Below are 13,286 nucleotides of genomic sequence, written 5' to 3' on the forward strand. Positions count from 1 at the left end.
ACCATGAGGTTGATAAGCAAGCTACTTACCACAAAGCCACTCCTGCACCTTAATCTTCTCAGATAAATTGCGCTCACAATTTGTAACTGATATTCTAGAATTGGCCAATACGTAAGGTTAGTGGGGTGAAGTTCTTTGAATTTCAAACATTTTTGCTATCAACTCAAAAAACAAAAACAAAAACACTTTATAAATCAGTATATTGAAGAATTTACATATATCTTTATTTTTTTTTATTTAAGACATCAATCAGTATATGAAAAAATCAAAAGGAAACAACTCAAACAATAAAGAAAATTTTATTAAGTTTTAGAATTCGTTTTTATCTTAAACAAATTTACTTCGATTTGTTTTGAGGGTAGTAAAATAGTTTGAGAACAAAATTTAAAATATAGAGTAAAATAATTATCTAAACCAAAATTGATATTGATCAATTCACAAATGTCCTTGAAAAATTTAGAACATGAACCATAATTAGTTTATGGATTTCTACTGATTTCATCGAAATTCATTTCGTTATTAAATACTTAATTATGTACGTTGATTGCATTCCAAAATTTCGATGAAACCCATAAAGTAGCTCGGCTTTAATGTCGAGTTATTTCTTCTTTCTACACGAAAGTTATTGGAATAAAAACCGAATTTTATTACCTATAGTAGTTTTAAGTTTAAATTCTCTTATTCTTCAGGGTGTCAGTCAACTAGAAAGAAGAATAGCGTCTACTGTAGAATATTCCAGTAAATGTGTTCATCGTACACCATTTTTGTACTGGTGAAAACAGCAAAACCTAAAAGGATGTTCAGGATTTCCTCTTATATACTGCGAATACTTTCGGTAGCAACTGGCTGTGTGCTACGTTGTCGACAAGATACTGATATGTCGGTATGTTGATTAAGTATTTGCTGTGTGGCTGTGTGCTTAATGACACAAGAGCTCTTATGTTTCGCCAACGTCGCTTGCCAACACTGACCAAATACATTTCAAAACCCGAATCTTTAAAAGCATTAGCTTCGATCAACATATCAGGGGTGATATTCGTTACTGAAGGGTCAATAAAGAGAACACCGATTAAGCGTTTTAAATGGTTGCCCTGATCTGCTATACCTTTTTTATATAGTATGTCACCCATTCTCTTGATGACTCCAATTATACCCGAAGACTTTTTAATTCTTATGTCTTTAGTGAAATTATAATTCTTTCTTTTAGTGAATGGAGATAACGGTATGCTATAATCTTTTGGTAAGTAAGAGTTCGTCACAACGCCAAAATATCCGGAAGATTTATTTGGAAGTAATAAATTGATAAACTTGAAGATCATTTTAGTACGATATTCCCCTAGGCTCAAGTAGTCGAAACCAAATAACACAGTATCTGTAAAATACAAAAAACAAAAAGAAACAATTACTATAGAAGAAATGGATAAATGGTCATTATATGCTTTCTTATGTAGAAATGTGTGAAAAGTCTCATCGAGTAAAATCGCGTTTTCCGTGAATCTAGCTGGCAATCCCACTCCTAGCTAGAAAGATTTTACACACGACTATTGCGTCATGTATAATATCCAGAACAACATTTGTTCACTGTCCTTTCTTTTTCAAGACAACAAGGTGTGATTAGAGAGTGATATAGCTGCTCTTTCTTAGCGATCGAGCGACGCTGTAGAAGCATTCTCGTTGGCTCGATTATGAATATACAGGGGTTGGACAAAATAATGGAAACACCTAGCATCATAGCATCATAATTTTGAAATACCCATAAAACAGTCAAAAGCTTGTTTATTTTTATGTTTTTTTGATTTATTATTAGTGTTGCTTAATATGGTTTGCTAAAATTGCTATTTCTTTTCAGATATCATCAGAAAAGCGTAATTAAAATTCATTAAAATGACAGATCTATCGGATTTTCAAAAAGGTCAAATTGTTGGTGCTCGTATGGCAGGCGCTAGCGTAACGAAAACAGCCGAAATATCTGGTGTATCAAGAAGTACTGTCTCGAAAGTAATGACAGTCTTTGAGAAAGAGGGAAAAACCTCCTCGTTGAAATAAAACTCCGGAAGAAAACCAAAACTTTCAGATAGGGACCGTCGGATTCTTACGCGAGTTGTTAGAAAGGATCACAAAGATGCAGTTCCCAAAATTACTGCTTAATGATCACCTAGAGAACCCAGTTTTCACAAAAACTGTTCGCCGGGAGCTGCACAAAGCCGGATTTCACGGGAGGGCTGCAATCAGAAACCACTACTTTCAAAAACAATCGTTGCAAAGCATTTAGAGTGGAGTAAAAACCTACAGAATTGGTCTCTAGAGCGGTGGAAGAATGTTATTTTCTCGGATGAGTCATCCTTTACCTAATTTCTGACCACCGGCCGAGTATATGTGCGGAGACAATCAAAAGAAGCATTTGACCCAGATTGCCTTCTTCCAATTGTTAAACATGGAGGAGGATCTGTGATGATCTGGGGGCTATATCTTGTAAATCTGCCAGCCCAATGGTTTCCCTTCGTGGCAGAATTAATAGTCAAGACTATTTAAGCATTTTATCTGATCAAATTCATCCTATGGTTGCGGAACTGTTTCCGGAGGGAAACGCAATCTTTCAGGATGATAATGCACTAATTCACACAGCTAAAGTTGTTACTGAATGGCACGAGGAACATTTTAGTGAAGCTGAACATCTTATATAGCCACCACAGTCCCCAGATCTCAATATTATTGAACATTTATGGTGCATTTTAGAAAAACAAATGAGTCGATATCCTCCACCATCATCACTACAAGAACTGGAGACTGTTTTAGCTGAAGAATGGACAAAAATTCCTTTGGAAACAATTCAAACTTTGTACGAGTCCCATACCTCGTAGAATACAAGCTGTAATTACTGCGAAAGGCGGTCCTACACCATATTAAAATAATTTGTTTGAAATTTTAAGGTGTTGTCCAATACCTGTATATAGGAATTACAGACACTTGGCATAAAGAGGATCGAACAAACATTTCATTGTTTCTGCTGTTCATCCTAATTATTAACGCAGAATAAATCAAGATATATCTTAAAACAAATATACATAAGTTACTCTACCTGAATTAGTATCCTCTTCATATTCTTTGTGTTCTTTCGTGACATATTTAGGTTTTTTAGTAGGACTGACATGCTTTTTTGGCGTTGTTTTTTTGTCTTTTTTCGATGCTTCAGTGGGTTCGACGACATACTCTACCTCACCTTCAACAATTTCGTTTCCATTTTTATCGTCTGGTGCCGTTTTCTTTCCTGGAGATACCTCACTTGAAGCTGTTGGTAAATTCTTCGGCAGAGTTTTATTTTTTTTATTAGGTCGTTTCTTTTTCGATTTTGATTTTTTGTTTTTCTTTGGTTTTACAGGTTTTTTCTTTGTTTTGGTGTTATCTTTAGTAGATTCGGAAGTATTTTCAGCTAATCCATCGAAATCAGAGTCACTCTCAACATCCGTCTCAATATCACCATCAATTACTGATTCGATATCAAATTCATTGGTAGTTGAGTTAGTTGTCTTTTTTGAGGTTATTTCTTTCTCATTTGTATTTGCACTCTGATAGGATTTTATCTGTTGAAATTGTAAAATAGGAAGAATTGTCGGTGATTCAGGTGCTAATTCACTTCGTTCTTTTCGGCCAGTTTTCGCGGGGGAATCTTAAAATATAAAACGATACCAGATTAATGAAATCATTTAGAAAGATAATTGCTGCTAGTTATTTGATTGCTGTAACAGTGGCCTATAGTGAAACATACGATCATTATACAATTGGTACAGACTATATATAGTCATATTTTTTGTTTTATGGTATTTAGTTAAACGCATTTATGCTCCTAAACTCAGTTTCAGACGATAGAACTTACCATTAGGCTAATCAACTCTCTTAGATGTTAATGTCATATTGTCTTAATAGTTGTCAATAGAAATTTGTAAAAGAATTATTATTTTTATTAATCGTATTTATTTATTATTCTATTTGAAAAGGTTTGAAGAGGTCTTCGGTAGATTGAATCCCTCTATAGTATAAATGATATTTATTTTGTAGTTATCTGCAGTCCTAAACTCAATTCAAGTAGGATTTGAACCTAGAATATAGCAGGACAGAACTAAATAAAAGCATTTCATATGGGGATTTACTGTTACTAGCATTATAGTTGCATGTTGAAACTTAATACACAATAAGTTCGAATAAGTTATTCCCATGTAACATTAACCTTATCCAGTGGATCACCTCTTTCATTAAATTGGTTGTTTCTTTAAATATAAATAAACTATGATGAAAGTCGAATAAAATTCTTTGAAAGACTATTACGTCCCTCCAATGCTGAATTTTCTTACACTTATGATTAGCCATTTTTGACCAATGCGGTCACCAGATATAGTCAGACATGATTAGAGTTAATGTAAGCTTTTCCCACGTATCAGTCTTTGTAAAGAATATTCTAAGTTTCTTACAACATGAAGAGAGGCAGTTTGGATTGACTGTAGGACATAAGAACAAAGTTAAGTTTGACCAGCTATGTTTCAGTTACTGGTACTTCGGATACTATGCGTTGCAAACGATACGAGAACCCCTCCCCCGTCCAAGAAAATACTAATTAACGTTTCTGAGGGATAAACAATTTGTCGGTGAAAGAAAGCAAGAAATTAGAGCCTTATTTTCGATCATCTTAACTGGTCATAATTTGCCACCAAAATTTTGCTTCAAAAACGCAGGTAGATTATAGTACTAATTATAAGTGAAAATTTTCAAGAATCACATATCAGTAAGAAAAAGTAAACGTAGCTAAATGATTTCGTTTGAAGATTTTAAACTTAAATTAATAACCGATATCAGTGACATAATGTAACAATGGAAATCGAAAACGCCACAAGAAATCAAAATTCTGATATTTTACTGCTTTATACATGCATTACCTTATACTTGCATATAGGTTTTATATACACTTTTATATCTTTTTACCTTTTCTACAAAACAATAGCGAATTTGTTAATAGACTGATAATACAAATTTGTTTTCAGAGTTCCTCATTTTCTCTTCCTCAATTTAAGTAATCTTGTAGAATTCACATTGTCAAACTTATTGCTTCAAAACTTGTGAATATATATCAAAATGCAAGTATTTAAGATCTTTACATAAGGCAGTGGATCAGAATCGTCTTATCTGTAATAACTAGAACAAAGGTCATTGTATTTATATACTCATAGTGCGTATAGTGGAAGCAGTATGTGGGCATGCGCTGTACCAAAGCGTCGCTGCATCCACCATTTGTTGATGATTCCCTAATCCTGGTGGATGCCTTCTTTGTACTACTCAGAAAATAAACTTCCAACCCATGAGCCTGTATGGGTAATCGTTTCTGGTTAGGATTTTACGAGGTCGGAGTGCAAATCCTAACTCAACCTCTTTTGGTTGCCTTTTAGGACATGCAGAGGAAACGCTGGGTTTATTCTTTGGCATGCCGGTCTCCACACAGTGCGTATCAGACAAATAATTTCCAATTTAGTTTATCAAAATAAATAATAATTCTTACTTGCTCCTCCTTTATTATCATCTGCTTTTCTTACTGCATCAGATAATTGAAATATGTTTCCGAAGGAGGATATTTTATCAAAGTTTTTTGATGATGGTGTTATCGACTTTTGAGTACCATTTACCGCCATATCTAAATTCTTAGAATGAGAATCTTTGTTAGTCGAAGAGGGTATCGGTTTTGTAAATCTTGGCGAAGTTTTTGCTTTTAATTCTCCGTTTTGAACTGAATTCACCGATGCATAGCTGATTTGTGCATGACTTGCCGGAGCATAATTATCAATTGCACTGTCACTTTTATGTGCTAAACGTACTGTTGCAGTCATAAGTGAGGGTGAAGTTATAAGTCGTTGTAACGTAGTAGGAAATATTTCAGTTGTTGTTGTTGCAGCTGATGTAGTTGGTATCGGTGTTGTCGTTGGCGGTCGAGTAGTTGTTTCTTCTAAAAATAAAATGAAACAAGAATGAAACAAAAATGTATTCGATAAAATCTTTTTGTATGACATATCATTTTTGAAACTACAAATCATTGATTATTAGCCATGAAAGGATAAAAGCTGAGATCAATGCAATCGGCTTACATTCTACCCCTAAATCTGATGAACTTGAGTCTGAGATGGCAGAATTGTTTGAGCAGCTGACAAAATAATGTGCGATATTTCTTCTGGCTCTTTACGCTCTGGTTTGAAATCCTGTCAAGAACAACTTTGCTTTTCATTCATCGGGGTCGATAAAATATAGTACTAGTAAGTACTGCGGTCGATAGCATTAAATAACCCAGTCGCTATAAAATTTCTGGCTTTATTCCTAAATCATGGACCGTTATTATTATTATTATTATTATTATTATTATTATTATTATTATTATTATTATTTTTTTTTTTTTTATTTACGCAAGACAGAAAAGACTGCTAGAGAAATTCTAACATCGGGCTACAAGAAACCTTAAATAGCAAGAAGCTTAGCTGTTCAAGAAGAAGGCTCCCCTCCTCCTCCTTCCGAATTAGTTCCTTGCAGTTTCTTTTGGAACGGTAAAGTTCCAGCATCCATCATCAACGTTGCTTATTAAAATAAGCACACTGATTTTATACATTAATCAAAACAGAAAAAGAATTCCTGGTAGATGAAGTAAAATGTTAGTGGGCGAAAATATAAATTCTGCCACTAATGTCAACACCAATCCCATTGGAACTGTTTATTATAAAGTAGAAAAAACATGTCAACCAGCAAACATTTCATTCGGAAATTAAATCCATGGAGGTCTTGAAATGTTTTCATTATTTCAGACAAATTACAAGGATCCGATATAATAATATGAGAACACTTTAATAAAAACAAGTAAAACATTGGACACAGTCAGGTTTTTTTTATACAACGCGCGCGCACACACACACACACACACACACACGCACGCACGCACGCACGCACGCACGCACGCACGCACGCACGCACGCACGCACGCACGCACGCACGCACGCACACACACACACACACACGCACGCACGCACGCACGCACGCACACAAGCTCTCTCATGCATAAATTTTCTCGAAGTATCTTCAACTTTTCTCGACCTTTCCCCACGGACTTCTGAAGGAAATAGTTGCTGCTAATGTATGCTGCTAGCAGCTTCAGAAACATCCTCGTTGATAGCTTTTAGCTGTCAGATAAAGTTTTTATATTATTTTGTATCTTTTGTATGTTATTTGTGCTCCACTGGGTTTAGAAATATTAAATTATTTTTTTGTAGCATTCATTTTTTTCTGATCATATGAATTACTTTTGAGTATATATATATTCATTACGTTATAAACCAGTGTCACCAGATTTTCGAACGACTAAGAAAATCAGAAATGGTTATTAAAAGTAAAATAATGTAACTTGAAGAAATAAATACATCACCTATACATAAACGGTCCCTGAAAATCTTGGCAATGCCCGTAAGAGCTGCGTAACTGGTGACCTCGTGAATGTTTCGCTCACTGCTTGCTATTGATCGTAATTCACTCATATCGTATCTGCTGCCAACACCGATTGCATGTACCCTTATGCCAAGTTTATGTATCTTTAAAGCTTCTTCTTTGGTTTTTTCAGAATTGAGAGACCGCCCATCCGTAATGACGACTGCTATCAATGTGCGATTGCTGTTGCCAATATAAGGTGTCAGTTCTTCTTGCAGAAGACGAAGAGCAGCAGCAGTATTAGTTTCTCCAGCCTCGTACTTGATTTGGGATATAGCCTCTTTCACTTCGTCACGAGTTGCGTAGCGATCAAATGAAAATTTAAGGCGTGCTATATCATTGAATGTTATCACACCTACTCGTACTTGCGACTCGTTCTCTCCTATCTGAAAAGTATCCACAAGACCTTTAACAAACTTCAGTTGTTGATTAAAGTCTTCTTGCCAAATGCTTGCAGAGGAATCCATGACGAAAAATATATCCCCAGTGCAACCTAAAAGCATAGATATAGATAAGCAAAATATTATGTATTATATTACAGTAATTATATAACACAAAGGTTAAACAATTATTGCATTACATCAGATTAGGAATGAAGATGAGCATTCTAAAAGCACAAAGTAGTACGCCTGAATAACAATGGCAGATGCTAAAAATCTGCTGTAACATTTAATTTCAGATACAATTATGCATTTTTAGCAAAAAAGTAACAACAAACTAATAAAGGAATAGGGACGAAAGAAAATAGTGAGGTCGGTGCTAACATATTTAATGTTGTGAGGCAAGAAATTTTAATGAATTAAAAATTTCTTGGTTCACTGCATTTTGTATGTTGAACCGACATTAACTAAAAATGAATATTTAAATTAGTGGTATAACATTTAACGTAATTCTCATTATTAATCTAATCAGAAATACTCATGTGGTGAAGAAAAAGACAGCATTAGCTCAATAACTAATATTCCCGTGAAGTTTATACTTAGTTAAGGGGTTCTCTAGCCAGGCCGATATGTTCGTAATTGCCTCCCGTACATGACAAAAAGAATTAAAATAATATCAATCATTAAACTTAGTTTTGTCTTTCTCCACTGACAAATATTTTCAATTAGGGTTTTCACGTTCATTGTAGTAAATATCTTAACATTAATATAATTGCTCTGTTTCATGCGGATAACATCTCAAAGTAATAATCCTTGCTACTATAGGCTCAAGGCCTGAAATTTTGGAGGAGACCAGTCGATTAGATAGACCCCCTGTACGCAACTGGTACTTAATTTATGGACCTCGATAGGACGAAAGGAAAAGTCGACCTCGGCGGAATTTGAAGCATTTCGCCTAGCGTGCTAACGATTCTGCCAGCTCGCCAAATAACAAACAATATTACAGTTTAAAAAAATGAATAACCCTTAAATCATAAACGCACTCTTCCTGAAAGTATTATACACATATACATATTGGCTTTGATCACTGTTTTTCTCATTTCAAAGTTGTTTCCTCATCCTGTTAACTTATAATTATACATATAACATAATAGTTCGTATGCCATGAGGGAGGGGTGGGGGAACCCCCGCCCGCGGATGCAATTGTGCCTGCTAGCCCGTTTTATTGTGTATGCAGGCTGATATACTCGTTTGTACAAAATATAGTAAAATTTTCAATTATTAAATTTATACAATACTCGTCTGTCTATTTACAACATAGGTCGCAATTCCACTACGACTTAAAACGGTCAGACGCGAAATGAAATCGTCCGGTAATTGCCATTTGAATGGAAATTTTGTTTTCATTATAAAACGCATATTGCTAGGTCTGTACCACCTTCATGAAACTCAAGTACACTCTAGCTAAGAAAACTAAAAATGTATTGCATGTATCGAAATAATTTTTATATGAAACGAAAACTGAAGGATCGTAGAAGATACATGTAAAAATTATTCATATCCACTGCTCCGTCGCGTGACTTTTAAAGGCACCCTGTAACTTTTTGCTTCGAAGCCCCATACCTTCAATCAAAATTCACAATCTACGCACCTTTTATTCACAACTATATTTTACTTTATTCTATCTGAAGTTCAATATTTTACGTTATCCTAAAGAGCATCTTTGAAAGTACAAGTTAAATTTATTTAGGTCAATTACAAATTTCAATAAGTAAAACTTCCAGATATGAATAAAAGAGCACTTTTATAATCTAGGCAACTTTCAAAGACAAACACGGCGCACTTTTCGCTTCGCAAAATCATCGATGAGTTCAGAATAAGCAAGCTGAGAGCTAAGTTCGTGTTCAATAGATACCATAGACATTTCACAAAATCTTGTACACATTCGTGGTACAATGTAATTTTTTTATTACAAGAGCTTTTGCATGTACAATGTATTACCATTTTATTTCTTGAAATTTTCAGTTAACATAGTTTAATTCTTGTTAAACATCTTAACCAAAGTGAATAGATGACTCATCTATGTACTTTGATCTTGATATAGGGGCCCTCAACTGCGGAGGCCCCTTGCGACCGCAAGGGTTGCAGAAGCTTAGTGACGGTCCTGCATATCCAAGAACCCCACTCCCTATTTCATTTTTCACGTTTTAAGAAACAAAATCTCCGAAATTGATACTCACCCTTTTTCTGTCAATCGGTAAGCAAAAAATATTTAAAAAATCTATTGAAGATCAAAAGCAAATTGGTAAAGCTTCATCGAAACAGAAACTATTAGTTTGGTGCTTTGTGAACAGGATTATAAAAAATATTACTAACTTTTTTTCTGAAAAAGCAGTGAAAAATAACTTTTTTCGAAAGGGGTGTCGCATTTTTGCTACCAGTCGGTGTGAAGAAGGTCAACAGGAACTCCTTTCATGTCATCCGCTTATCAGTTGTCGCCCTTCCCTACCCACTCGCTTATCAACACCTGTGTGGACAAGTGAGAGCAAAAAATCAAGTTAAACCTTGCAGAACCAAGCAATATCTTACTTTTTTGCAGATGTTTTATGTTTTACTATTTTTTTTACTACACTGAATGCATGCATATGGACTACGAGTCAGTTGGCTTTTGTTTTCTTGAAAGTAAATCAGTACCTCGAGCTACTTATGCGGTGTGCGAAAATATTGCTAAAGAACTCAAACCACATAGCGATGGTGAATTCGCGAAAGAGTGTGTCCTTACTGCTGTTGAGAGTATATACCCAGAAAAACTTAGTTTGTTTGAAAATATTAGCTATCCATGAAGAACTGTTTTTGATCGTATTAAAGATATTGCTGATGACATAAAAAATTCTCCAAAATTTGATTCAGCAGAATTCGTATTGTATTTATTAGCTATTGATGAGACTATAATGGAATGGAAGGTTTATGATACCTATGGAGTATCTCCTTCTTCCATTATAATTATTTTTTTGTAGTTTCAAGGAGTTAGAACGGGTCACTAATTTGTAACGTCCGTGTGAAGTGAGGTGATGAGAATGACTCTTTAGTATATCACATGGTTGATACAATAAATGTAAATAGAATAATGCATATATGTGCCAGAGAGAAAAAGGAGACACAATCGGGTAGAATGTTTAAGAGAAGATTTATTGATATGTTAACATGTGTGATTGTGTGTGCGTCATATATACAGAATAATAGACAGGCGGTCATAAGAATAAGATCGTTACAAATTTGTGACCCGTTCTAACTCCTGGTAGGTCGTGAAAAAGGGTTCGTAGTTCTGATTAACTAAGGTCGTTAATTTGATAAAGAGCAAAGGGTTGAATAATAGGGAATTTAAGGAATATTTGAAAGATCTTGAAGCCGAATATGGAGATTTATTGTACCATTGTGAAGTTAGGTAGTTAAGTAAGGCCCAAATGCTTAAACGGTCTTATGAACTGAAGGAAGACCTGAAAATTTTTATGGATATTAAATGTGTTCCTATTGTAGAATTGGAAGATAAAAAGCTTCAAAGGGATTTAACATTTTTAGTTGATATAACTAGTTATTCAAATAATTTGAACTTGAAACTTCAAGACACCAATCAGCTAATAACCAGCTTGCTTTCTCATATCAAAAGCTTTGAATCGATGCTTCATTTATTTGTCACAAATGAAAAGAAAGTGATTCACACATTTTCCTAAATTGAGCAAACAATATCCCGACTCAACAAAAGACTACTCTGAAGAGTGTGAAAATCTTTTGAAGAAATTTGAAAGTAAATTTGAAGAAATACAAAATCGATCGATGTGTTTTTGAAACATCTTTTGATGTGTCCCGAGGAGGTTCCGGATTCCTTACAATTAAAATTAATTGATATGCAGTCGGATAACTTAATAAAATCGAAATATAATGTTTTTATTGGATTTCTACAAATCCATCAATCCAGAGAAATTCCCTGCTTTACATAAAAATACCTTGAAATTTCATCTCAATTTTCGACAACTTATCAATGTGAGCAGTTTCTTTCCAAGCTGAATTACTCGTATAAAAAAAGTCGTCTACGTACCAGACTTACTGACGAAAACCTGAGTAATGAACTAAGAATAGCAGTTTCTTCAAAGGCATGCAATATTCCTAAACTTCAAAAAAAAAAAAAAAAAAAAATTCATCCTTCTCACTAAAGAAAACCAAATTTGGTTTTCTTTAGTGAGAAGGAGGAATTTTTTTATCTATCTATCTATCTATCTATCTATCTATCTATCTTGAATTGCTCGAGCCGAGCAAGATGTGCGAGGCGTTTCAGCGGCATTTTGCCCGACTGTTTGGGAGGAGTGGCGAGCGAGAAGGCAGGGTGTACTTTAGTGCCTACCTGCACAGCTTGCCACGACTCTCGGCAAGAGAGGCGGAGTGCTGCGAAAGGGTCATCACGGCGGAGGAGGTGAGGAACGCGATGGCGGGTTGCTCGACGGACAAATCTCCGGGTTTGGATGGTCTGCCCTACGAGCTTTACAACTGTATGTCAGACTTGTTTGGAGACGTCTTGGCGGCCGTGTACTGCAACTGGCAGCAGAACGGGAGCATTCCCGGTTTTGTGAGCCGAGGAGCGGTAACGCTGCTGAAGAAAGATCCAAACAAGGGGGACGCCATAGATAACTTTAGGCCCATCACTCTGCTCAATGCAGACATGAAAATTTTGGCCAAGGTGTTAGCCAAGCGGTTGGCGCTTGTCATCGAGAAACTGGTCGGCACGGAGCAGACGTGCGCCGTGCCGGGCCGGAGCATCCATGACAACCTCCATCTGATGCGCTACATCATAGAGAGGGTAGTTAAGGAACCTGGCATGGGTGGGGCCCTGATCAATTTGGATCAATCCAAAGCTTTCGATAGGGTAGACCATCGATACTTGGAGGCCGTCCTCGAAGCGGCCGGCTTCGGTCCCGTTTTCCGCGGCTGGATGGCTGCCTTGTACACAGGCATCCGTTCGGTTGTTCGCGTCAATGGACGTCTATCGGGACCCTTGGACATTGCACGTTCGGTTCGTCAGGGATGCCCCCTGTCGCCGCTCCTGTACGTATTGACTCTCGAGCCACTACTGCGGAAGCTGGCGACGCTGAGGGGCATCCCGCGAGAACTGGGGTGCGGGACGAGCGTGTCGGCATACGCGGACGACGTCACCGTCATAGCGTCTAGCCACGAGTACATCGAGCTTGTCGGCGAGACGCTGAAAGACTACGAAGCGGTGACGGGAGCGAAAATCAACCGGGATAAGTCGGTGGGTTTGCTGCTCGGCACCTGGAGAAGCAAGCCCATACCGTCAGGCAGCGCCTCAGTAGTGGGACGCTGGACGGACGGTCCGGTCAAGTTGCGCGGAGT

The 13,286-nt window shown here is 36.4% G+C and overlaps 1 protein-coding gene across 1 annotated transcript in view; it reads right to left on the minus strand.

Annotated features, from left to right (window-relative positions):
- Positions 1 to 202: 202 nt before the first annotated feature.
- LOC106871951 (uncharacterized) overlaps positions 203 to 13,286 on the minus strand; it is a 20,593-nt gene continuing 7,509 nt past the window's right edge. Inside the window, exons 3-6 of the mRNA XM_014918728.3 lie at positions 7,445 to 7,996; positions 5,546 to 5,986; positions 3,080 to 3,667; positions 203 to 1,372 (exon numbers count right to left, since the gene is read on the minus strand). Coding sequence (XP_014774214.1) covers positions 801 to 1,372; positions 3,080 to 3,667; positions 5,546 to 5,986; positions 7,445 to 7,996 — 2,153 coding nt within the window. The 3' untranslated portion in view covers positions 203 to 800. The remainder of the gene's footprint in view (positions 1,373 to 3,079; positions 3,668 to 5,545; positions 5,987 to 7,444; positions 7,997 to 13,286) is intronic.

Source organism: Octopus bimaculoides, chromosome 4, assembly GCF_046866305.1.
Source record: "Octopus bimaculoides isolate indiv1 chromosome 4, ASM4686630v1, whole genome shotgun sequence".
Lineage (NCBI taxonomy): Eukaryota > Metazoa > Mollusca > Cephalopoda > Octopoda > Octopodidae > Octopus > Octopus bimaculoides.